The sequence below is a fragment of the Hylobates moloch genome, unplaced genomic scaffold, assembly GCF_009828535.3.
Source record: "Hylobates moloch isolate HMO894 unplaced genomic scaffold, HMol_V3 SCAFFOLD_8, whole genome shotgun sequence".
Classification (NCBI taxonomy): domain Eukaryota; kingdom Metazoa; phylum Chordata; class Mammalia; order Primates; family Hylobatidae; genus Hylobates; species Hylobates moloch.
Genome location: NW_026652283.1, coordinates 127,732,765 through 127,758,229, shown reverse-complemented (window position 1 = coordinate 127,758,229; position 25,465 = coordinate 127,732,765). Strand labels below are relative to the sequence as shown.

At 43.7% G+C, this 25,465-nt stretch overlaps 2 protein-coding genes across 25 annotated transcripts in view; one reads left to right on the top strand and one right to left on the bottom strand.

Annotated features, from left to right (window-relative positions):
* FBXO25 (F-box protein 25) overlaps window positions 1–25,465 on the top strand; it is a 99,020-nt gene that overhangs the window by 32,817 nt on the left and 40,738 nt on the right. For all 9 annotated transcript variants that reach the window (XR_009214724.1, XR_009214725.1, XR_009214726.1 and 6 more), the window contains exons 6-8: window positions 12,101–12,194; window positions 13,355–13,539; window positions 20,365–20,547. Coding sequence is in view for 5 of the 9 variants with exons in the window: in XM_032162538.2 (XP_032018429.1) it covers window positions 12,101–12,194; window positions 13,355–13,539; window positions 20,365–20,547 (462 nt within the window). In the remaining 4 variants the exon portion in view is untranslated. The remainder of the gene's footprint in view (window positions 1–12,100; window positions 12,195–13,354; window positions 13,540–20,364; window positions 20,548–25,465) is intronic.
* Window positions 13,668–25,465, bottom strand: part of TDRP (testis development related protein) — a 103,041-nt gene continuing 91,243 nt past the window's right edge. For 15 of the 16 annotated variants that reach the window (XM_058443597.1, XM_058443596.1, XM_058443598.1 and 12 more), the window contains one exon: window positions 16,366–19,105. In XM_058443597.1, coding sequence (XP_058299580.1) covers window positions 18,993–19,105 — 113 coding nt within the window. In that variant the 3' untranslated portion in view covers window positions 16,366–18,992. Of the gene's footprint in view, window positions 16,143–16,365; window positions 19,106–25,465 lie in introns of those variants that run through there. The other variant, XR_009214727.1, reaches the window with a different exon arrangement.

Here is a 25,465-nt window from a genome sequence, read left to right as displayed (position 1 = left end):
AGTCTCACTCTGGTGGCCAGGGTGGAGTACAGTGGCACAAGCTCTGCTCACTGCAACCTCTGCTTCCTGGGCTCAAGTGATTCTCCTGCCTCAGCCTCCTGGGTAACTGGGATTACAGGCGTGCACCACGATGCCTGGCTAATTCTTTTTTGTATTTTTAGTAGAGATGGGGTTTCGCCATTTTGGCCAGGCTGGTCTTGAACTCCTGACCTCAAGTGATCCACCTGCCTCGGCCTCCCAAAGTGGTGGGATTACAGGTGTGAGACACCATGCCCAGCCTGTATCTTTCAACTAACATTTTATGTAAAATCATTTTTTCCATCCAAACAGCAATTTTAAACTGAGACTAATCAATAATTACTACATAGTCTTAGGATAAAAGTTAGTAATAGAATTTAGTGTTCAATTACAGATTCTTCCTGTTGTCAAAATAAAGATAAGTCGTTTGGAATGGAAGTTTCCTTTTTTCTCTAATCTTTGACATTGAGTTTGAGCCAGATGTCTTGTTGGAGGCATAAAGTGGCCCCACCGTTTGTTCACTGTCCAGGGGCAGATGTTCTTCACTCAAGGCAGGAGGAGCCCATCACTGCTGGCATCGCTGAGCACCTCCTGTGTGCAGATCAACGTACCTTGCCTTTTCTAACTAGTGCTTTCAAGAAACTTTGAAATCCAGTTCTAGTCACACTCCCACCATGAAATCTTGTTTGCCAGTGATCACAGGGTTGTGGCAATACCAACTCAAGCCTACCTGGCGGGGACCTTGGCCTCGCCACCCCCATCATGTCAGCAGCATTCCCTGGCCCTCAGGTGCGCCACTGGCCACATGTTTAAGTTGTCTGCGTCCCCATCCCAGTTGAGCCCCAGGAGCAGGGGCTTGGTTTGTTCACTGCTGTTCACCCACTGCTGAAAATAACACCTGCTTTGTCAAAGTGGAGTAAGTGTGTCCCAGTTGCAGTGAGGAGCTGCACTTCCATGAAGTCAGAGGTGCCCAGCAAACCCAGGACGGCTCTAAAGACAGAGAGGGAGACCAGTACCCAAAACCTGTCTGGAGGAAGTAGAACTGGGTCCTGAGCCTATAGGTTAATGTGACTGTGGTTTTTACATATTTATTATCATTCCCTTGGAGTCCTGGGCTTGCTTATAGCACTGAGAAGAACAGCCTGCCCCCTTGCCCCTCTGGCAGCCAGGGGGTGGCTTCTGACAGCCAGGTGCAAACAGCCCCAGGTTTGGGAGGTGCGTGCAGGGCAGTGCACAGCACGAAAGCTTCCTGAAAGCTGCACGGTGTGCAACTGAAATTTATAAAAATGTTAAATACGCTGTGTTTCCTAAAGTACACACATCTGTAGGAAAAAAGTTGTCAGAATCATAAAGTTTATATATCTTATTTTAGTTATTTGGTAAATTAACTTATCTGAAGTACTTCATTCTCTGCCTGTGGTGGGCCAGTTAGATAGTACATCCCGTGTCACATACTTTCAGGGGTAGTGTAGTTTTAGTTTAGTTTCTTGCCGTCATTTATTTTAATGTTTTCATTTGCTTTAGATGTAGGCGAAGAGTCGGTCTCTCTTGTCTTTATTCAAAAGTTTCTGTGTCCCTGGGCATTGCTCTGCCCTTCCAAGACTCCCCAGTCCTGCTTCCTTTAGCTTACCTGCTCCTCATGTCTGCAGATGGCCTCCTGCTTCACAGTGTCCCCGGGATCTCTTAAATGTGGAAAGGTGGCCAGGTGTGGTGACTCATGCCTGCAATCCCAGCACTTTGGGAGGCCGAGGCAGGAGGATAACTTGAGCCCAGGAGTTTGAGGCCAGCCTGGGCAACATAGGGAGACCCTGTTTTTTACAAATAATAATAAGCAAATAAGGAAAGACATCTCAGGCTAGAATCTCTGGCTATATGAAGATTTTTTTTCAATTTTTTTCATAATTTCTACTAATGACTACTCCATAGTAGCAACTTAATAGCAGCAGTCTCACAGCAGCACATGGGAAAGATGCTTAGTGAGTGACTCTGAGCCCTCCCAGGCTTGGACTCGAGGGTGAGGCAGAGAGGGAGAGAGGCTCTGCAGCCACACGGCCGCTATTGGAATTCTGTCTTTCTTAATTACTCAGGGATGTCAAGCATATGACTTCATCATCTCATCCACAGTATCTGGTAGGTTTTAGCATCTACCTCAGAGCACTGTTATAAAGATTAGATTAGTTCCATCATAGGAAGCTCTTGGAACAGTCTGTACTCTGTGTTAGCCACTATTTTGATTTTCCTTTGAGGAGGATTTAGGCAGAGGGATGACAGCTGCATGGAGATCCATTTATGACCCAAGAGGTAAAGACGAGAAAATGGGGCCCAGAGAGATGGGCTGAAGGTCACAATGGAATCAAGGACAGAGACCAAAAATGTAGCTGTCCTTACAGCTGTGAAGAGCTTTTTCATTAAGACTTTATTTCCTAAGTCTATAAACTTTGATATTCCTCTGATGTAAATTAAGTGACTTTCTTAAATGCGTCTTATGACTTTTTTAAAAATTTTTAAAATTATACTTTAAGTTCTGGGATACATGTGCACAATGTGCAGGTTTGTTATATAGGTATACACATGCCATGGTGGTTTGCTGCACCCATCAACCCGTCATCTACATTAGATATTTCTTCTAATGCTATCCCTCCCCTACCCCCCACCCCCCAACAGACCCTGGTGTGTGATGTTCCCCTCCCTGTGCCCATATGTTCTCATTGTTCAGCTCATACTTACGAATAAGAACTTGTGGTGTTTGGTTTTCTGTTCTTGTGTTATTTTGCTGAGAATCATGGTTTCCAGCTTCATCCATGTCCTTGCAAAGGACATGAACTCATCCTTTTTTATGACTGCATAGCATTCCATGGTGTATATGTGCTGCATTTTCTTTATCCAGTCTATCACTGATGGGCATTTGGGTTGGTTCCAAGTCTTTGCTATTGTGACTATTGTGAACAGTGCCGCAATAAACATATGTGTGCGTGTGTCTTTATAGTAGAATGATTTATAATCTTTTCATCATGCTACCTGACTTAAGACTATATTACAAGGCTACAGTAACCAAAATGGCATGATACTGGTACCAAAACATATATAGACCAATGGAACAGAACAGAGGCCTCAGAAATAATGCCACACATCTACAACCATCTGATCTTTCACAAACCTGAGAAAAACAAGCAATGGGGAAAGGATTCCCTATTTAATAAATGGTGTTGGGAAAACTGGCTAGCCATATGCAGAAAACTGAAACTGGACCGCGTCATTACACCTTATACAAAAATTAACTCAAGATGGATTAGAGACTTAAACGTAAGACCTAAAACCGTAAAAACCCTAGAAGAAAACCTAGGCAATACCATTCAGGACATAGGCATGGGCAAAGACTTCATGACTAAAACACCAAAAGCAATGGCAACAAAAGCCAAAATTGACAAATAGGATCTAATTAAGCTAAAGAGCTTCTGCATAGCAAAAGAAACTATCATCAGAGTGAAGAGGCAACCTAAAGAATGGGAGAAAATTTTTGCAATCTATCCATCTGACAAAGGGCTAATACGCAGAATCTATAAAGAACTTAAACAAATTTACAAGAAAAAAACAACCCCATCAAAAAGTGGGTAAAGGATATGAACAGACACTTCTCAGAAGAAGAAATTTATGCAGCCAACAAACATATGAAAAAAAGCTCATCTCTGGTCATTAGAGAAATGCAGGCCGGGCGCGGTGGCTCAGGCTTGTAATCCCAGCACTTTGGGAGGCCAAGGCGGGCGGATCACGAGGTCAGGAGATCCAGACCACGGTGAAACCCCGTCTCTACTAAAAATACAAAAAATTAGCCGGGCGTGGTGGCGGGCGCCTGTAGTCCCAGCTACTAGGAGAGGCTGAGGCAGGAGAATGGCGGGAACCCGGGAGGCGGAGCTTGCAGTGAGCCGAGATTGCGCCACTGCACTCCAGCCTGGGCGACAGAGCGGGACTCCGTCTCAAAAAAAGAAAAAAAAAGAGAAATGCAAATCAAAACCACAGTGAGATACCATCTCACGCCAGTTAGAATGGCTGTCTTTAAAAAGTCAGGAAACAACAGTTGCTGGATAGGATGTGGAGAAATAGGAACGCTTTTACACTGTTGGTGGGAGTATAAGTTCAACCATTGTGGAAGACAGTGTGGTGATTCCTCAAGGATCTAGAACCAGAAATACCATTTGACCCAGCAATCCCACATGACATTTTAAAATAATGACCTGGCAAATTAGATGGAACTGTTGAAAAGGGCTGTTTTTAAAATTTCAGATCATATTGCTAATCAGGCTTTTGTTTGCTCTTATGAGTGTTGTTTTAAGCAACACAATCCAATGCTAATTTATTGTTGTATAATAATTTATTCAGTAGGCCCTGCTATATCCCAAGCACCTGGCAAGTAGTAGGCACTTGTTATTCCTAAAATGAATGAGTGACTGAGCATACAAATCAACTATTGTATACATAAATGTTTTCTAAGTCCAATTATTTTTTTTTTATCACAGTTAAACTCCTCCATAAATTCTACTTGAAGTAGGAACTATTAAGACACTCTAAGATAATTACATTTTTGCTGATAGTTGTATTGCACCTACATGTTACTTTTTTTTTTTCTTCAAGCAAACTGCATAGTTAGAAGCAGAGGAAGTTATTTCCACTTAATTTTTATATTTTGTATTTTTTTGAGACAGAGTCACTTTGTCGCCCAGGCTGGAGTGCAGTGGCGTAATCTTGGGTCACTGCAACCTCTGCCCCCCGGTTTCAAGTGATTCTCCTGCCTCAGCTTCCCGAGTAGCTGGGATTTCAAGCACCTGCCACCACGCCCAGCTAATTTTTGTATTTTTAGTAGAGAGGGGGTTTTGCCATATGGGTCAGGCTGGTCTTGAACTCCTGACCTTGATGCGGCTGCCTCCGCCTCCCAAAGTGCTGGGATTACAGGTGTTAGCCACCATGCCCGGCCTATTTCCACTTGAAAAAAGATTCTACACAAAGATATCCTCTAATTTCCTAAGTTAGCAGGACTTTTCTTATACAGAAAAAGATATATTTACATATGTATTTTTCAGTTTTCCTAATTATTGATTCAAGAATTGGTTGTAGGCTATTTAATTCCAGGCATTTCCTATAATTACCCCCTTAAAAATGCTGGATTAAAGTGTATTAGCAAAGTATGTTAATGCTCCTGAGAACAGATTTGTTAAAGAAGGTCCAAGAAATGACAGTGTTGTCACCACTCAGAAATGGCCATTTCCATTGAAGGAAGTGCTCCTCAGCTCCCCTGAGAGTCTGACCTCAGTTGAATTAAATTTGACCTTGTACCTCTGATGTTTTTAAGAAAAATTGAACATAAATTGCTGACGATGGTGGATAGGTGGTGTCAGGGCAGTTTGAACACACTGGGAATATAAGGCTCCTCATTATATGGCATGCCAAAAAAAGTTTGTCCTGCAGGCAAATATCCGAATTATATTGGAAGTTTGAAATGCCAGTATTGATAATAGTCTGCAAGTATCTACTACCATCTTCATTTTTCTTTAATTCTCACCGTATCCTATCAACAGGATAATTTGTAGAGTACGACTAAACGCAGCAACTAAGAATGCTTTTACCAAAATAAAATTATAAGTTGTGTAACAGTTCAGTTTCAGATAAAAAAGCAGACTTTCTTCTGCCAGTGCTAGAAGTCAGTGAACATTTGACAGAGAGTCAGAATGGTTCCCAGGAAAAGCAGAGAAAAGGGACAACCCCAAAAATAGAATCACTTCTCACAGACCACTGCTTGAGCAACTTGTGAGTTGTAGAAGGGGCGCTGGTTCCTAAGCCTGAAGTGGAGAATATGTTTTAATCCAGCCAGCATGAGGTTGTAGTGTGGTGCTTCCTCACCTCGGGGCAGGGGTGGGCGGGCAGTCCACACATTGCTAAAGGACCTGAGGAAAGTGGCTGCAGCTTCCAGAAAATTGATGAAAACTACAAAGTCTGCTTGGTTCTGCTTTGGCTTGCTAGATTACATCCCTTTTTTGTAAAAGACAATAAACTTGAGAAGTCTTTTTAAAATTAGATAATCAAAGTTGAGATCACTGAGGGCTGTGTCCCGCACAGATACTAGCTGGGAAGCAGCAGAGCAGGAAGGCACAAGCACGGATTGTAGGATCCCCCTGCTCTCCAGGTCTGGCCCCTCCCTCCTCAGTGGTGTGGCCTTGGGGCCAGCTTCTTCATCTCTCCCTGCCTCAGTTTTCTCATCTCTAGAGCAGGGATAATAGTAAGACCTACCTCACGGGGGCGTTACAGCATTAAAAGGGCATCAAGTACTTCAGATGGTGCGTTTATAATAATGGCTCAGTATATGCTTACAGTTCATTATAAATCTAAAGGAACCCAAAGGCGAAGATTGAGCAAAGTTGATTTGGTCTGCCCAGTGAAGAATACTTTCTGTATTTTATAGTAAGGCCGACTTTAAAAATAGAGGTAGTGGATGTTGTTGTTTCTCTTTCTCTGCCCTTCCACATGTATGTGAGGCCCTTCAGGAGCACAGGCACACATGCAGTGCCAATTTGCTCCCAGCTCCAAGGGTGTTCAGGAGTGGACCTGGAATTTCAAATAGCTGTGATTTTATTTAACTTTATTGAATTCTAGTTTTATTATATTATCACCAGAGAGTTTGGCCTTTAAGATCTCTAATTATTTGAAATGATTAAGTTTTCCTTTGTGGCCTTCTTTATAATTGATTTTTATAAATATTGATGTGTGAAAAAAATACAGATTCTCTATTTCAAGGATGTACTTTCTTTCTGTTTATCTAGTTCTTCCACATCTTTACTTGTTTAGAATTGTCAGATTTGAGGAGATAGGCAGTCATGCACCACATGACGATGTTTTGGTCAATGACCGACCACGTGTACTGTAGTGGCCACATAAGATTATTTCCTATTTTTACTGTACCTTTCCTATGTTTAGATATATTTAGATACACAGATACTTGCCATTATGTTACAGTTGCTGTTCAGTGCATTAATATGTTGTATAGATCTGTAGCCTAGCTGTGTAGGTGTTGCGTAATACACTCTGTGTTGTTCACACAGTGACGAAATTACCTCGCAATGTGTTTCTCGGATCAGATTGTATCCCCCTTGTTAAGTGACCCATGACTGTATAAAAAACTTCCTACAATCTTTGTGTTTTTAACAAATATTCATTAAATTCCCAACAGACTTTGGTTTATGGCTAATTAGAGGCTTATGAATGATTGTGGTTTCTTTGTTAATTGTCTTTTGCCCTGTTACCTTAATTACCAGTTTAACCTGAAATGTAATCTTGTCAACTATGAACACGGCCCTTCTTACCTCTATCCTTATGTATGCCTGGTGGTGTCCATTCTGTAGTCCTCTGTGGGTAACTAGTCTAAACTGACCGTGCTAAGCTAATCCCGTGCCTTCTGCTGATGATTTCAGTCTTTTTAAAAGGAATTTTAAAACATGATATTAAAGAAATGTAGAAAACTTATTTCGACGATAGGAGGGGAGGTAGTCGGGAAGGCTTATCTCCCAGGGAACACATATTCTCTGTTCCTGGTGTTTCTTCCCCTAGTGGAGCAGCAGTTCCAAACCCAAATGTTGTCTCAGGGATCCTTTTCACTTTTTAATATTACTGAGGACCCCAAAGAGATTTTGGTCATGTGAGTTATATCTATTAATGTTTGCCACATTAGAAATTAAAACAATTTTGAAAATACTTCTCCATTTATTTAAAAGTAAGGACTGGGCTGGTTGCAGTGGCTCACGCCTGTAAGCCCAGCACTTTGGGAGGCCGAGTTGGGCGGATCACCTGAGATCAGGAGTTTGAGACCAGCCCAGCCAACATGGTGAAACCTGTCTCTACTAAAAATACAGAACTTAGCCCGGCATACAGAAAATTAGCCGGGCATGGTGGCATCTGTAATGCCAGCTACTCGGGAAGCTGAGTCTGGAGAATCACTTGAACCCAGGAAGCAGAGGTTGCAGTGAGCCGAGATCGCGCCATTGCACTCCAGCCTGGGGGACAAGAGTGAAACTCCGTCTCACAAAACAAAACAAAAAAAGAGTAAGGACTGTATGTCTCACACCTTGGCACACCCCCCTGGTATCTGGTGTGATGGAGGGGATTATTCCTCATCTCTCCTGAGTTCAGTCTTCTATAATGTAGCATGCTAGGGCCTCTGGAGCACTTCACTGAACACTAACGAATGTGAGGTGGAAAAGGAAAATCATATCTTAGTGAAACTGTGGAAACAGTTTAGACCTCGGGCTCCCCTAACAGGCCCCTAGACGATGCTTTGGTAACCGTGGTGGTAGAACTCTCTCTCCCAGACTCACTCTGCCCTGACCCCTCTTATTGGTGACAAACAGGCATGTGTAACTCTTCTTTTTCCTTTGAGGAATAAAAGATATTTGTACATTTTGGTCTGTTTCTTTCATGTCTTCAGTGTTATAGGGCCAGAAGCCTATCTGGGGAGGCTTTGGTTATTAAGCAACGCTTATGGCTGGCTGGCCTCATCTCAGTCTAGGATTCAGATTAGGAAATCCATTGTTGTGTGAATCTGAATCGCATCCACCAGTCCAGCTATTATTAGCGATAATGCTGATAACCTCAGTTGGCCTGAATCCTTTGTCTCTAAATTGATTCTAAAGTGAGGCAGGGAAAAGGGGTGCTATTCAACATTAAAACAAGGAAGAAATTTAATAACAGTATTCAGTTAATTTGAAAAGATAAAGGAACAGGATTGAAATTTTAACAATGGTCTTCTCAGCTTTGCTTGGCCTAACCTGATCTTATCTCTGGCCAGTGCCCTCAACTGGTGTGTTTTAGTGTAAGATATTTTTATGTAAATATGTTAGAAATCACAGAATTTTTTTCCCCCAAAGATTATCATGTAGTTGTCACATTTATAATGTTATTTGTGGCTCAGTATATGACTTAGTGATTTCTCATTCTGGAAATCAAGAAAGGCAGGAAGGAGAATTGGAAGGAAGGGATGAAAAACTCCATTTTAAGAGAAATAAGAGGCAGATGCAATTCACAGACTCTAAAATGTGCATGAGGCTTACCAAAAGCAGCTAAGCTTGGGCAGCGATAGTATAGGCGGAACTGAGCAGAAGGGCTCAGGCTAACAAAAGCACTCGTCAGGGCCAGGTCTAGAAGACGAGCCCCACATACCCTGTGCACTGAGAGGCTGAGTCGCAGATGTTCAACTCCAGCTTGCAGAGTGCAGAAGTTCCAGGGAGGACCACTGACAGCAAAGGGCTTCCTGGATCCAGTTTTACTCAGAGACATGGGCTGTGGGGTCTCCCAGGGATTCACATACGTGCAGGTAGTGGCTGAGGGAGACAGTGCTGGAACTGGGAAGGCTGGAAGCTGCCCTTCCTCCCACCCTGAGGGCATCTGCAAAACAGGTGCCCTAGGAAGTCCCACCTCTCTCTGAAATGCCTGTTAGAGAAGGTAACCGTCACTGCATGGATATTCTCTAAGGAAATTGTGGGAAATGTGTCTGTGAAGCAGGATAGAATCATGACCAGACAGTTCATCATAAATGAAAAAAAACAGGAAACTCACGAAGCAGTTCTATGGCAGAAGATCCCAGAGCAGGAATGCCACAAAACAGAAAAGAGATTTTAATGAAGCTGAGTATCCCTTATCCCAAATGCTTAGAACTCGAAGTGTTTTAGATTCTGGATTTTTTCAGATTTTGGAATATTTACATATACATAATGAGATAACTCGGGGCTGGGATACAAGCCTAAACATGAAATTCATGTATGTTTCACATACACCTTATACATGTAACCTGAAGGTAATTTTATACAGTATTTTTGATAATTTCGTGCAACCCATCACATGAGGTCAAGTATGGAATTTTTCACTTGTGGCATCATGTCCGTGCTCAAAACGTTCCAGAGTTTGGAGGATTCTGGATTTTGGAATTAGGGATGCTCAACCTGTACAACCAAGTGAGACAGCAGGAGACAAAGTCAAGTTGGCAGAAGGAAGGATGGCAGCAGCCGGGAGAACCACCACAGAGGCGAAGGCGGGAGTGGAAGGGCCCAGGAGAAAACAGATGTTTTGGGAAACACAAAAAAGGTGATGGAAATAATACGAATGAGAAAATTAATAAGAATGAAACCATAATCATGAGTTTAAAAGGAACTAGAAAGAAAATTACAGCTGAAGAGAACAGGGAGAGGAGTTGCAGCATATTTATCATTGGAATCTTCAAAAAAGAAAACAAAAGGACAGAGCAAATATTTAAAGGTAATGTTCAGGAAAATTCTGCTCAGGTGAAAATAGATGGAAGTGTACATTGTAAGAGGGCAAATTTTATGCTGGGGAAGGTTGACTGAGAACAGGTTATGAGTGTGCCATATCCGACAGGAATTATTAAACTCTGAAGATGAAGCAGGGACCTCCTAGTGGGTAAACAAACATGTCATCTCTTACCGAGGGAAAAGATCAGAGTGGCTTCAAATTTCTCCAAATTCTTCAGATATTGGAGTAATCCTTACTTATGGGATCCTCCAGGAGGAAAGGATGGCCCGTGAATTTTATGTCCAGTCAAACTGTCTTTTGTATCCAGTCTGCAAACAGTATTGATTATGTGAGAACTCAGGGAATAGTTAGTGTTCTCATGAGCAGTTTCGGCTGGAGAAACAGTGTCCATCGGACTGGATGTCAGTGAATCTCTACAGCATCAGCTGTGTGGCTGAGGGTGATGGAGCAGAGTGTGAGTGGAGGGCAAAGGAGAAAAGGTTGGTGGTTAGAGGTTTGTTGACTGTCTCACCTGTAATCACAGGGAGGCACTAAGATGTTATTCACTAAAATCGAGTTGTAGAGGAGAGGGATGGAAGGAAGGAGGAGCAAGATGAATGGCAGTTTTATCACAATGTGGAACAGGAAACTAACAATGCTAAGATGTGTTGTATGGGGATTCCGAAGGAGAGGGAATTACATAGAGTTAAAATTCCAAAAGTAACCCCTAGGACAAAATAGTGGAAACATTTCTAAATTTCAGAAGAACTATAGAGAGAACGAAAACTTTTTCAAAAAGCTACAAAAACATGTCATAAAATTAAGACCAAACATGTTGTATCTATACATGTAAACACATAACCTTATACACATAACCTGAAGGCTGGTAAAAGTAAAAGATTTCAGATTGGATCAAAAAGTGAAACCCAACTCCAAGTTGTATGTAAGAAGCACACCTAAAACAGTGATTTACAAAAGTTGAAAATAAAAGAATGAAAAGATATACTAGGCAAAAGTAAAAAATAAAGTGGGACAAAAGGCATGAAAGGAAAGCAGCAGCCCACTTTTTCCTGCCATGATGCACATCAGAGTAGGGGCAACTGGAAAAGCAGGGCATCCCCGGAGGGGCAGGTGGAGCAGCGGCGAGGGCCTCGGTCATCATTCCCACAGGAGACCTCTACTTCACGGGTTCTGTCACAGGGGTTTGTTACTGTGGCTTCCCAGCATACAAATTCTACAATTTTTTATTTTAATGCAATGTTTTTGCTATTTGATAATGAGTTTTTAAATACAAAGTGCTGTTTAATAATGAGTTTTGGTGTTGTTTTTCCTTTTAATTTCTACATGGAAGGGCTGTGTGATTTTCTGATTGTCTGTTCAGCAGACAACTGCGAGTATGGGCTTAGGTTGTGAAAATATTTGTTAGTGCCCAGCCATTCATTCTAGCCTCTTTCTGGTGTGCCCTTTTGCTAAAGAGGCTGGAAAGCTAAAAGCTCCATTTCAGACTCTTGCAGCCTGGGCTCTGGGAGGAGATATGCTTCCACTAACTAAATGAATGCCTGCAAGACTAGAAGACAGAGCTGCAGGCTGCGGCTGCCTCAGCTGCCTTGTATGAAGGTCTCTTCAGGTTTGCGTGGGTAGTGACTGTTTACTATACTCGGACTCTGACTGATACAGTGACTTAATTTAGGATGGCATGTTAGAAATCTTCATGCATGTGTGTTATATCGCTGTGGTTTGTGATTCCATATTAAATAGATTTATATATCGCTCAGCTTTTTTTCATCTTTCCTTTAAGCTGTTGCAGCTAATTGCAAAATCCCAGTTAACTTCATTGAGTGGTGTGGCACAAAAGAATTACTTCAACATTTTGGATAAAATCGTTCAAAAGGGTAAGATGATCACTGTAGTTTTAATATTCTAAATCTTAATTAGAAATTTGGTGCAAGGAGATGGGATTTTTCCATTATCTTTACCCAGTACACATGCTGTCAAAAGCAATTGTGTAAATAATGTGATAACATCAGAAATACAAGTCATCCCTCCAGTTCCCAGTGTTCTGTTACTGCTGTTTACTTTTTTAAAGTTGCTTTTGCATACAAAGGGATATATTAGGAAAAATAACTAATCCCAGAACTTAAAAAACCTATTTTACCTTTTCATGGTTAGCTAATCACAGTTCATTTTAGATGTATGCTTCCAAAATTAGCAGGATTGTGACTTACTCACTTAGGCATCAGATAAGCCAATAATTTTCTTTCTAATTTAATGAGCTTGCCTTGATAAGTTACTGGCTGTTAGTAAATGGAACTTTAAATTTCACACCATGACTTCATACATACATAGGAATATATGACTCTATATTTAAGCCATTTTAAAGTAGGCTCTTTATGATTAAAGTACAAAAGAAAGTATAAAGTGACCATTTTAAAGGCAAAATTGTAGACCCAAGTGAAAATTTATCAGATAAAATTTTAAAGGTTTTAAAAATCTCCTATTTGTGATATCTCAAAAATGATGTCACTTTTGGGTTGCAGTGAAATTACATCTTTTTATTGTGGTGAAATACACATAACATAAAATTTACCATTTTAGCAGTTTTTAAGCATACAGTTCAGTGGCATTGAGTATGTGTATATTATTGTGCACCCATCACCACCATTCATCTCCAGAACCTCTTCATTGTCCGAAACTGAAACTCTTACCGCCTTAAACACTGAGTTCCCATTCCTCCTCCCCAGCAGCCCCTGGTAATTACCATTCTACCGTCTGTCTCTATGAGTTTGACTACTCTGGGTGCCTCATATAAGTGGAGATATATATTTGTCCTTTTGTAACTAGCTTATTTCACTTAGCATAATGTCTTCAGGGTTCATCCATACTGAATATGTGTCAGAATTTCCCTTTTTAAGGCTGAATAATATTCTGTTGCATGTATGGATCACACATTGTTTGTCTGTTCATCAGTGGACATTTGGGTTGTGAAACTAGATAATTTTTTAAAGTGTTGCTTAACTATATCAATCCATAGTTTTATTTTTATTTATTCCAGTTCTTGATGACCACCACAATCCTCGCCTAATCAAAGATCTTCTCCAAGACCTAAGCTCTACGCTCTGCATTCTCATTAGAGGAGTAGGGAAGTCTGTATTAGTGGGAAACATCAATATTTGGATTTGCCGATTAGAAACTATTCTCGCCTGGCAACAACAGCTACAGGATCTTCAGATGACTAAGGTATAAATATCTCGGCATTAGATTTATTACACTTTGTTTTTATATTACAAAAGTTGTTATCTTTTCTAAGCATACATGAAAGACTGCTATAGCTTTTTGAAAGACTTTCTAATGCTTTCATAAGTATTCATTAAATTGTTTTAAAATAGAAAAGGACCAAAGACCCCAATGGCTTATAGTTGCTATTGGAAAGACAGTGGGAAGAGCAATCATCAAACCAGGCTGATCCTATGGGTGAACAGATGTAAATAAATTAACTTCATGGGAAATTGAATATTTCAGTTATTAGAATAACATTCAGTAAATTAAGGCTAAATTGTATTGCCAGTAATTCTCTATTGAGTTGTTGCTTCTCCCAAGTTAGTAATTTTTTGTCTTCTTCCTTGCTGTCTTTTTTGGGGATGTGTTTATAGTTCTTAGCAACAATGAGCAAGGCCAAAAGAAGGTGCAAATTACGTCAGTTTTTTTGATATTTTTTCTTTATTCTGGTAACTAATTTCAACAAGAAAAATGTTAACACCATTGCCCCAAGTATTTAGATAGTGTTTTATTTAACTCTAGTACTAATAAGAAAAAGAATAAACCGAAGATATATCTTAGTGGTGTGACTTACGTAGCCTTAGTGGTATAAATGATTCTGCAGATTGTACTGGTAGGGTCATAGTTACCTTTTATCACAGCACCCCAGGTTGCACATCAAGGAATGGTTTTCAAGTGCCCTCTGAATGCCTTAACTTTTTGCTGTTTATTTGCCATCTAAATATGGGATTTACAAAAAGAGTGATGATTGTCTAGTTATGAGTCTGAAATTATCATTAATAATGTAACATTCAGTGTCAGTAAGAGTTAAGCAAGTTTGTTATAAACGTTGGACTCTTTGTTCTGTTGTTGTCTTGGTGTGACCCTACAGTCGTTCAGAGCTTTGCACAGGCTTGCTCTTCGCTGCCTGTTTTACTGCGTTCCCCATGCATAGGTGGGTTGTGCTAAAAGTCCATCTGTAAGACACTTACGCGTGGCATGAGGCTTGCTGTAGAAGTCCTGACCTGAGTGGCCACGCCACATGGCCAAAGTCCCCTTTCTCCTGATGAGGCAGAAGTTCTGCCTGATGAGGCAGATCTCCTGATGAGGTAGTGATGTTCAGAAGGTGACCTTCTAGGGAGAGAATAGGGTGTGTCCTTGTCCATGGTGGGTTTTCATGGTCAGGATCCCAAGGAAGTGGGTGTTTGGGAAAGGCCAGGAAGCAGCCTTTCTGGTCTGGCTGGGAAGTTCCAGGTAGGATTAGTGGCTCTGCATTCTTTGGAGAGAGATGTAGAGCCAGTGGAGAGATGTGGACCAGTGGAGACAACAACGAAGCTCCAAGGATTGGGCCACACCTCACCAAGAGGAGAGAAAGGAGAAAGCAAGGGACAAGCTCGCATCTTTGACTGGGTGGGCCGAGACAGAGCAGGAAGGCATGGCTGTATGCTGAGCTTCCTCCTGGATCTTCTTTCCATTCATACTACCTGGGAAGAGGCACCGGCTGAGGGATGACAGGAGTGCATGTGGCCCCAGCTTGCCCCACTCAGGGCTGCCCATAGCCAGTGAAGGAAGACACTCTGCTTTTGACCTGGGATGGTTCCCACAGCCCTGGTAGGCAGAGCACACTTACATGGCAATACCTCTCTGCCTCAGCACAGAAGGATAGGTGTTACTGTAGTGCCATTTTGATCAAGTGGGAAAAATAAGGTACAAAAAATGAAATTAATGATTAATCTTTGAGGAATAAGAAAGCACTGATGACAACACAAAGGTGCCAGTTTTCGTCATGTCCACTCAAATCTTACCATCAAAGACCTTGAACTTGTTTCTTCTGTTTCATTAGTGGTTGCATGCTGCCTGGCGGCTCTTCACCTCAGTCCCTGAGTGCCCACTGGGGCAGGAAGCTTGGCTTGTGCCTCTGTGAGGATCTTGGCTTCTGGACCCTGTGCCCTGCTTCTAGCCTTGAGGAGGGTCAGGTTCCCTTGTAGGAGTTGGCCAGAGGAGTTTTACCTTTCTGGGAATGTTACTTGACACCAGTAGAAAGAGCACTTTACCAGCTCAGTTAACTGAGCTGCATGTGTGGATACCGGACTCAGTCAGCCAAATTGGTCTGAGGCTGCTTAAGGTAAAGATCTGGTCTCCTGACCCGCTGGCTGATGCTGGATTGCTGCCTCGCACTTATTCGTGGGAATTTTGAGGACTCAAGCAGATGGGGTTAGAACAGAGGAGCTGAGAGCCTTCCTGGATCCCTCAGAGTGGAAATCCAAGCACACCGCCTGAAGTTCTGCCATGTCAGGATACAGGGCCAGCTTTCTCCCGTGAGCTGACAGTTGGCTTTGTCTTCTAGATTATCCCAACAAGAAATACCTTGACACCCCTGGCCGGGCACGGTGGCCCACACCTGTAATCCCAGCCACTTTGGGAGGGCGAGGCGGGTGGATCACCTGAGGTCAGGAGTTCGAGACCAGCCTGGCCAACGTGATGAAACCCTGTCTCTACTAAAAATACAAAAATTAGCCAGGTGTGGTGGCAGGTACCTGTAGTCCCAGCTACTCGGGAGGATGAGGCAGGCGAATTGCTTGAACCTGGGAAGTGGAGGTTGCAGTGAGCCGAGATTGTGCCATTGCACTCCATCGTAGGTGACGAGTGAAACTCCATCTCAAAAAAGAAATACCTCAACACCCCTTAAATCTATATTCTCATAGTCCCAAAAGTAAGCAGAAATTTAGTACATATTTGTGTTGTGAAGTGCTTTCATGTGCATATGTCTGTGACTCAGTCAGAGTAGGCACACAGTTGTGTTTTCACATGCTTCCTCACCCAGTCAGCACTTCCTAGATGCCCCCATGTGCTTGCTAGGCCCACCACGAGGTGGGACACATGGATCAGCAGACGTAGCCTTTAGCATGGGGCCTCCAAGGGCGCCAGGGAGAAGAGCACATGATGCATCACAGAACTCAGTGGGGTGTTATAACAGATATGAACACAGGGCTGTTGACATTACATTGGTTCACAAGTGATGTGATGTTTTAGGTGGAGCTTAAAGAATGGGCCAGGCGCAGTGGCTCACGCCAGTAGTCCTAGCACTTTGAGAGGCCGAGGCGGGTGGATCACAAGGTCAAGAGATAGAAACAATGCTGGCTAACAGGGTGAAATCCCGTCTCTACTAAAAATACAAAACATTAGCCGGGCGTGGTGGCGTGTGCCTATGGTCCCAGCTACTTGGGAGGCTGAGGCAGGAGAATCGCTTGAACCCAGGAAGCAGAGGTTGCAGTGAACCGAGATCACACCACTGCACTCCAGCTGGGTGACATAGTGAGACTCCATCTCAAAAGAAAAAAAAAACAAAGAATGAGGGGAAAGTATCCAGGTGGTGGCCTGTTGGTCAGTGCTTAACAACTGGCTCTCCAGAGGCAAGAGGTTTGATTTGTAGCATTTGTCAGTTTCCCACTATGACTGACTTCAAGCCACCAACAAAAAGTAAACTGGCTAAGAAAATTCCCAGAAGTTGCAGAATTGAGTCCTGTGAGAAGGTATGGGAACTTCTACATCTAGGGGCTAGTAGAGTGTGGTATGCTGAATGTGTGGACTGCTTGGAAGAAGGTACAGGGGATTAGGACCAGACTCAGGGCTTTGTGGGCATTGCAGAGCCTTTGCTGCTCTCCGCCAAGGGTCATTGAAAGGTCCGTGTTTAGAGGTACCCCTTCAGTGCCAGGCAGGGACCAGCCAGGTTGGAGGGAAGTAAACCCTCATTGCATTCATGAGGAATGACAGTGAAATGGGAAGGATGAACTTGGGGATACTTTAGCAAAAGAGTAGACTGGTGACTTTAAAGTGGATGCGAGGGAAAGAAGAATTGAGGGAGACTTCAGTAACTCACCACGTATTGAGGGTATGGGCCTCCCGTGGAGAAGGGCAGAGCAGTTGGGAACACGGACTTGGGGCCAGGCAGCCTGGGCTCGAGGCTGGACCCCGATCTTGGGCAAGCCAGTCAACTCATCTGTATCTCTGTTTTTTTCCGTGTAAAATAGAATAATAATAGCAACACAAGTTTCTGTTAGCAGAAGTGCTTCCACAGAGAAATGGGAATCATTGACAGTCACATGCAATAGCTGAGACTATTCTAAAGCAAGAGAAGCAGCAGCATCGTTTCTTCCTTCCAGTGCAGTGTAGGTGTGAGAGATTTCATGATGGCAGAGAGCATGTAGCTAATCAGTGGAGGAAGTGCAGCAAACAACGCAGCATGATTTCTGACATGTTCAGCAAGACTTTTGTGCCTTGTCACATTTCGAGATTTCATTTGGTTGAGAAGTGCTGGCATTTCTGCTACACCCTCTTGTTATAGCCATTAACAGGGCTGTAAAACTGGACCCTGCCAGAAATCCCAAATGCCGAGTTGCCACACCAGACTGTATAACTCTACTAATCTGGGATGTTTTTTCTTCATACTACCTTCATACCACCACTTCATACTACCTTCAAACTTTGTAATTTTAGCAGCAGAATATTTGTAAACTCCTGTGTGCTACAGAAATTTTTCTCAGTAGAAATTAGAATGAAGCACCTGGAAGAGCTAATTCTTGTGAGAGTGTTAGACTTAGTTGGGGGTTAATTTACATGCACGTTATCTTTTTGTTTTGTTTTGTTTTTGTTTTTGAGATAGGGTCTTACTCTGTTGCCCAGGCTGGAGTGCAGTGGTTCAATCATAGCTCACTGCAGCCTTTAACTCCTGGGCTCAGGTGATCCTCCCACCTCAGCCTCCTGGGTTGCCGGGATTATAGGCGTGAGCCACCCAGCCTGGCCATATTCTCTTTTCTATGTGCTGTCTGCCATATGCTAGACGATAAAGATGGAAGGATGGGCTACGACTTGACTCAAACATGTCAGATTAGTCAGTAATGAGGAAAGAAGTTTGCTGAGAGCCTGCGGGGACCATGCTGGCTGCTGGGGAAGTGATGTATCTTGGACTGTGCAGCTCCATAGCCTACAACAGGGCTGACATCTGCCCTATGCGTGGGTCCCATCAGCTGTAGGGGTAAAAAACATATGTGTGCAGACAGGGCAGGGCAGCACACTAGCGCAGTCCATGAAAGCTTCATGATTATGTCCAGAATGTTAGAGCACTTCTCAAACTGTCAAGCAGTGTTGAGGCCCCACTCGTGTCTGGCAGATGCATAGGGTGCTTGATGAGGTGAAGGTGGCTTGGAGTGCATCACTGGCTGTCCATGCTCGTGCTGCCCACTGGGATGCATGAGAAGGGCCCTGCAGCAGTTTCCATTCTGAAGTCCTAGGAAGGTGCTTCCATAGCGAGGGCATTATAGGGGAGTAGGAGAAGAAAATGGGGTGTCAAGGCACTGGTGCCCCCGTCACCTCTCCCTACAGTCCACTGTCCACAGAGGTCAGGTGATTTCGAGAACCAAACTCATGGAATTAGCTCAGTCTAGCCAAAAATAGATGGTCACTGTGCTTTGTGTGCAGTAGGATTGTAGAAGGGCACGACACATCAGAAGGAAGCTAGCTCTCCTTGTGGCCAAGTACATATATCGACCTATTGGGAACAAAAGAAAAACACAAATCAGAAGCTCGCAGGTGAGCACACGACAGAAGCGCCACCCCAGATTGGGGTCAGGAACTGAGGCGGGACCAGGTAGCCCAACAGCCAGAACCCCGCTGTCAGGAAGAGGAGTTTCTAGTGAGAATGCAGGGATTCATTTAGATACAACTGAGGCCTGAAAAGTCTGAAACAGTTTGAGCTCAAACCCAATCCAGGGCTGTCTCAGGTCAACCTCAGAGCACAGTTTACTTTTTGAATTGATTCAGCCCACTTCTCGGGGCCAAGGACAGCCACCCTTCCACAGCCTGGCATGTGCACACACATGTATCTTCTGAGGGCAGATGCATTGCATTTACTCTCTGGCACATGTGAGGGAGAAATGGTTTGTAAACTTGAAGTCCTAGAAATGTAAAGCTGGAAGGTGGGGGGATGTTGGATGGTGGGTGAAAGGTTTCTGTAGTGCAGGAGGAGTCCGTTGTGGAGGTTGTCTACACAGCATGGTGACTACAGTTAATGATTATACATCCTTTACTTCAAATTTGCTAAGAGTAGATCTTAAATGTTCTCACCACAAAAATAAAAGGATTATGACCTGAGGTGACGGACAACAAGCTGGGCTATGGCCATTGGTTCATAACGCATACAAGCACAGAACACCATGTGCTACCAATATGGACAGATTGCATTTATCAGTTACACCTCAATAAAGAAAAAAACCCCACAAAGCTAGAAGGAGCTTTGCAGATGATGTGGTCAACCTCCCTCATCACTGGGGTGACCAGCTGTGACCAATCAAGGCCTAGGGGCTGTCCAGGCCACCCGGACAGTGGTGTGGCGCAGGCCCTGCCCCCTGTTGGTGATAGGTGTCATGTTGCCCTCATGGTGCATTGGATTCATCTGGGCAGCAGCGCCACATCCGCGGACGCTGCCCTTCTCCAGGTATATCTCGATGCAGTAGAGGAGTGCTGACCTCCTGATGCTGATGGACACCTGGCGCATGGGGAGGTGCAGCAGTAGGGCCTCACTTAGGAACAGCCTGGTTCGTCCTGCTGTGCAGCCCTCTCTTGCTCTCTTCCTCCAGCCTTCCCCAGGGTGGTGGATGCAGGCCCCTTGACACCTTGCGACGCATGACCTGGAGAGCTCTTTTTGTGTTACCATGTTTTGCAGCATTCATTCCAGCTTGACTCTTCAGTTACCGTGTGAACAGACACTGGCCATCTTCTCAGTGAGATGCTGTTGTGTTTTCCTTTCAGCAAGTGAACAATGGCCTCACCCTCAGTGACCTTCCTCTGCACATGCTGAACAACATCCTATACCGGTTCTCAGACGGATGGGACATCATCACCTTAGGCCAGGTGACCCCCACGTTGTATATGCTCAGTGAAGACAGACAGCTGTGGAAGAAGCTATGTCAGTACCATTTTGCTGAAAAGCAGGTGAGTGGGATGCAGCAGTCTCCCCTCAGGCTGGGAGTTTAGTAGACTGCCTGGGGGCCACACCCTATAAACTCACCTGGAGAGAAAGAATGGCTGAGTATTTTCCACTTTTAAAGAACCAGGAACAATCAGAATTTATTGAGACTGCTGTGGTTTCTCTCCTATAGAATGTGAGGTTTATTTTTCATATTGAAAAAGAACCATGATTCTAAAAATAACCCAAAACTGAACAGCAAAGCAAGAACTGAGTTCTTTTCTCTCCTGTTGATAACGAGGTGCGTAGAATCCCTGGCTCACTGCCTTTTCTCCTGATTTGATGAATCAGATTCCAGTTCTGCTTTTGACCAAGCTGCACATCCTTGAAAAGTCAGGCGCCCTCTGTGTGCCTCAGTGCTCTCAGCACTCGGTAGATGCCGCTCCTGAGTGTCCACAGCGCCTCCCGCATGCCTTGCCTGCTACACTTGGGAGTGCATGTGGGGCAGCACAAGGTGTGTTCTGCTGTCACTCCTTGAGGCCTTTCCAGGGTGGTTTCCTCATTCCTCATCCACGATGAGACCCTGTGGTCCCTGTTCCTGGGCCTTTGCAGAAACTGGGGGTTCCCCTCATCACCCCACAGATGTCCAAGGCACCTGCTCTGCACAGGGCTTGTCGCAGCCAGAGAAGGCAGGTGGCTGGAGGGAGGCGTGTTGTGCTCCTCACGGGGTGGGATTTGAACTGTGGTCAGCACCCACCTAGAAGACCTAGGATGGGACTGGGTGCCTTTCGTGAGCAGCATAGTCTACCCTTGGAATGTAGGGCAGTCGACAGGGCCTAGGCAGAGAGCCGGACCCTAGCATGGGAAGGGTGCTGTGTGTTTGAGTGGTGGATGGTGAGGAAGCACGTCAGAGGCCAAGCTACACGAAGAATCCTTGTCTGTGTCCTGTGAGCTCAGGGGAGCCAGCAAAGCACATGGAATTGCAGCTTTCAGAAGAGCCTCTGTTCTTGTTTGAGGACTAGGCTGGAGTGGATACAAGAGGATCCATCGGGATCCTGCCTTAGGAAAATAAGAGTTATGGGCAAGGAAGTGCACAGGGGCAACAGGGAAGACATCAGAAGATGACCCCGATGGGATGGGGGCTGCCACAGGAAGGGGCTGGCCTGAACATTGGCCTCATGGAGTGTGTCTGAGAGGTATGTGGAGCTAGGGCCTAGATAGATGCATATGGAGAGGACAGGAGGCAACGGGATCAGCTTGGGCGGGGCCTGAGGGCACCAACCCCAATGCTGAGTGATAGAATGAGGTGCCCCAGAACCTGGGAGGAGCTGGACCCTCAAGGCCATGGACAGAGAGATTAATAGGACTAAGAAAAGCCTGTGAGATTTAGCTGAGCAGAGGTTATGGATGCCTTGGGGAAAACTGTCTCAAGTAGACTTGTTCGGGAGAAGCAGAAGAATTCCAATATTAATTTGAGTAGGAGAACAGTAGATTGAATTTTAAGTCAGCACTGGGCATGGGGGAGGGGGTGGATAGAATTTTCTGGGGAGGATTTAGATCCTAGGAAAAGAGGTCAATGAAGGTCACCTGGGATGAGCCCTCTGCCTCCCAGTTTGCCCTGGGACACTCCCTATCACGTGCAGGCCCGAGCTGTTCCCAAAAGGCGTTAATGAGAGTACCTGGCAGGTGTTTATACATCTAGACCCTAAACATACTTAAGGACGTCTTTTGGCCATTTCTGTGGTCATTGCCATTCATAAAAGAGTTGCTTTAAATAAGTTAAATGTCTCTTCTGCACCAATATCCTAGAATAGTTAAGTTGCAATTAGCACCTGCAGGTGCATCTCATTTGTACACATTTTCTTAATCATAAAAACACAGCATCAGAAAATAATGATCTGTTCTTCATGCCTCAGTAACTAACATTAAGACCCTGAAAAAAAAAAGCATATTAGAAATAGCTTTTATGAGAAAGCATAGATAAGGAAGCATCCTCAAAGTAAAAACTAGATACCTGAGAAAACTGGACTGGTTCAAGATAGTATGGAAGGAAAAGTCAGCCAAATGCTCTTGACTGGAGCATCTGGTGGGATGTTGCATTTGAGTTGGGAAAAATCATAGGTGGTTATTTAGGAGGAAAACCATGGGAGGAGATTCTCCCCATGAACACTGGTGTCACACAGAGTCAGTGAGAAGCAGGAGTGAGACAACAAATGGTTGTTTTCAGTCTCTAGGAACTAACGTTGTAACAGTGCCTGCCTGGAGTACACAGAAATTAATATTAAATATGAGCAGCCTGATAACTACTTTTTATTTTGCAAGTAGTCTTCTTTTCAAATTTTATTAGAAACAAGATTTCTGGCCGGGCGCGGTGGCTCACACCTGTAATCCTAGCACTTTGGGAGGCCGAGGTGGGCGGATCATGAGGTCAGGAGATCGAGACCACGGTGAAACCCCGTCTCTACTAAAAATACAAAAAAAAAAATTAGCCGGGCGTAGTGGCGGCCTGTAGTCCCAGCTACTGGGGAGGCTGAGGCGGGAGAATGGCGTGAACCCGGGAGGCGGAGCTTGCAGTGAGCCGAGATTTTGCCACTGCGCTTCAGCCTGGGCGACTGAGTGAGACTCCATCTCAAAAAAAAAAAAAAAAAAAATTAAAAAAAAAATTTAAGAAAAAAAAAGATTTCCTCATCGACTCCATGATAATTTCCAGAGTCCTCAAAAGCCATGAATGAAGTATGAGTATGTTATACAAGTGATTGTTTTTAGCTTTGAAAAGTAAAACATGCTCATTGCAGCAACAGCCCTAAAGACTAGTAACCAGTACAGTGTTGTACAAACAAGTTAAAGGTGACCCCCACAAGGGAGCCCTGTTACTCCTTTACCCCATGCATTTTGTTTTTTTGTTTGAGGCTTTATATACACTCAAACATACACATTAATTTCTCTAGCTGTGCGCTGGTCATTTTCAAAACTGTAATTGAAAGTCACTCTGTAATACTGATGTTTTTGGTAACACCTTTATTAAGATACCCTCCACTTTATGCAGCCATCACTACAGTCGATGTTATGATATTGGCATCTGTATCAGTCCATTCTCCACTGCCAATAAAAGACATACCCGAGACTGGGTAATTTTTAAAGAAAAAGAGGTTTAATGTGTGGCCGGGGAGGTCTCACAATCCTGGTGGAAGGCAAAGGAGGAGCAAAGTCACATCTTACATGGCAGCAGGCAAGAGAGCATGTGCAGGGTAACTGCCCTTTATAAAACCATCAGATCTTGTGAGACCTACTCACTATCACAAGAACAGCACGGGAAAGACCTGCCCCCGTGATTCAGTTTCCTCCCACCGGGTCCCTCCCACGGCACATGGGAATTATGGGAACTGCAATTCAAGATTTGGCAGGGGACACAGCTAAAACATCAGCATCACCTCAGGAAAAACAAAACAAAACAAAACATGCCCTTCGGCTGCCATTCCCAGCCCCAAGCAACCCCTAATCAACTTTCTGTCTCTGTGTTTCCCTGTTCTGGATGTGTAATACTATGGCATTTGTCATCTTGTGACTGGCTTCTTACCCGTTGCATGATGTCTTTACGGCTGCATGTTGTAGAATAAATCAGAGCTTCATTCAAGACTGAATAATATCCCACTCTATGTATATCCACTTTTTGTTTATCCATTCATCAGTTGGTTGACATTTAGTTTGGTTGATAAAAGTTTGTGGCTTTTTTTAATTTTTTTTTTTTTTTTTTTTGAGGAATCTCGCCCTTTCACCCAGGCTGGAGTGCAGTGGCACGATCTTGGCTCACTGCAGGCTCCGCCCCCCGGGGTTCACGCCATTCTCCTGCCTCAGCCTCCCACGTAGCTGGGACTACAGGCGCCCGCCACCACGCCCGGCTAATTTTTTGTATTTTTAATAGAGACGGGGTTTTACCGTGTTAGCCAGGATGGTCTCGATCTCCTGACCTCGTGATCCACCCACCTCAGCTTCCCAAAGTGCTGGGATTACAGGTGTGAGCCACCGCGCCCGGCCAAAAGTTTTGGCTTTTACAAATAATGCTGCCATGAACATGTTCAAGTTTGTGTGAAGATGCATGTTTTCATTTCTCTTGGTTATAAACCTAGGAGTAGAATGGCTGAGTCATATAGTGGATTCTGTTTAACTTTTTGAGGAATTGCCAGACTGTTGTGCAGAGTGGCTGCACCATCTCACATTCCCCCAGCAGTGTGTGAGGTCTCTTGATTCTCCACCCCTCCCCAATGCTTCTCATTATTTCACTTTTTGATTAAAGCCATTCTAGTGGGCATGAAGTGGGTCTCATTCCATTTGCCTGATGACTGGATTCTAGAGCATCTTTTCATGAGGTTATCATCTGTTTCTGAGACTTTTTTAGATAAATGTCTTTGCACGTCCTTTGCCCATTTTTTAAATTGGGTTATTTGTCTTTTTATTATTGAGTTGTAACTGTTCTTTATCTATTCTAGATATAAGTCTGTTATCACATATGATGTGTGTAGCTTATTTTAATTTAATAATACATTATGGACATTATTCTGGATTGGAATATTTAAGTCTGTTTAACAGCTGCTTTGTATTCCATTTTACAGGCAAAATACAATTTATTTGATTTCTCGCTTATTGATTTAACCCAAGTGAGTTTAATTTCAATAATTTTATGTACTACACTGCCTTTGAAAAATAATTTCAGATAGAACTGGAGGCCATTATTCTAAGTAAAATAACTTAGGAATGGAAAACCAAATACCGTATGTTCTCACTTATAAGTGGGAGCTAAGCCATGGGTACACAAAGGCATTCAGAGCGGTATAATACACATTGGAGACTCAGAAGAGGGAAGGGTAGGAGAAAGGTGAGGGATGAAACACTACATGTTGGGTCAGTGCGTACTTCTCCAGTGATGTGAGCACACAAATCCCACAC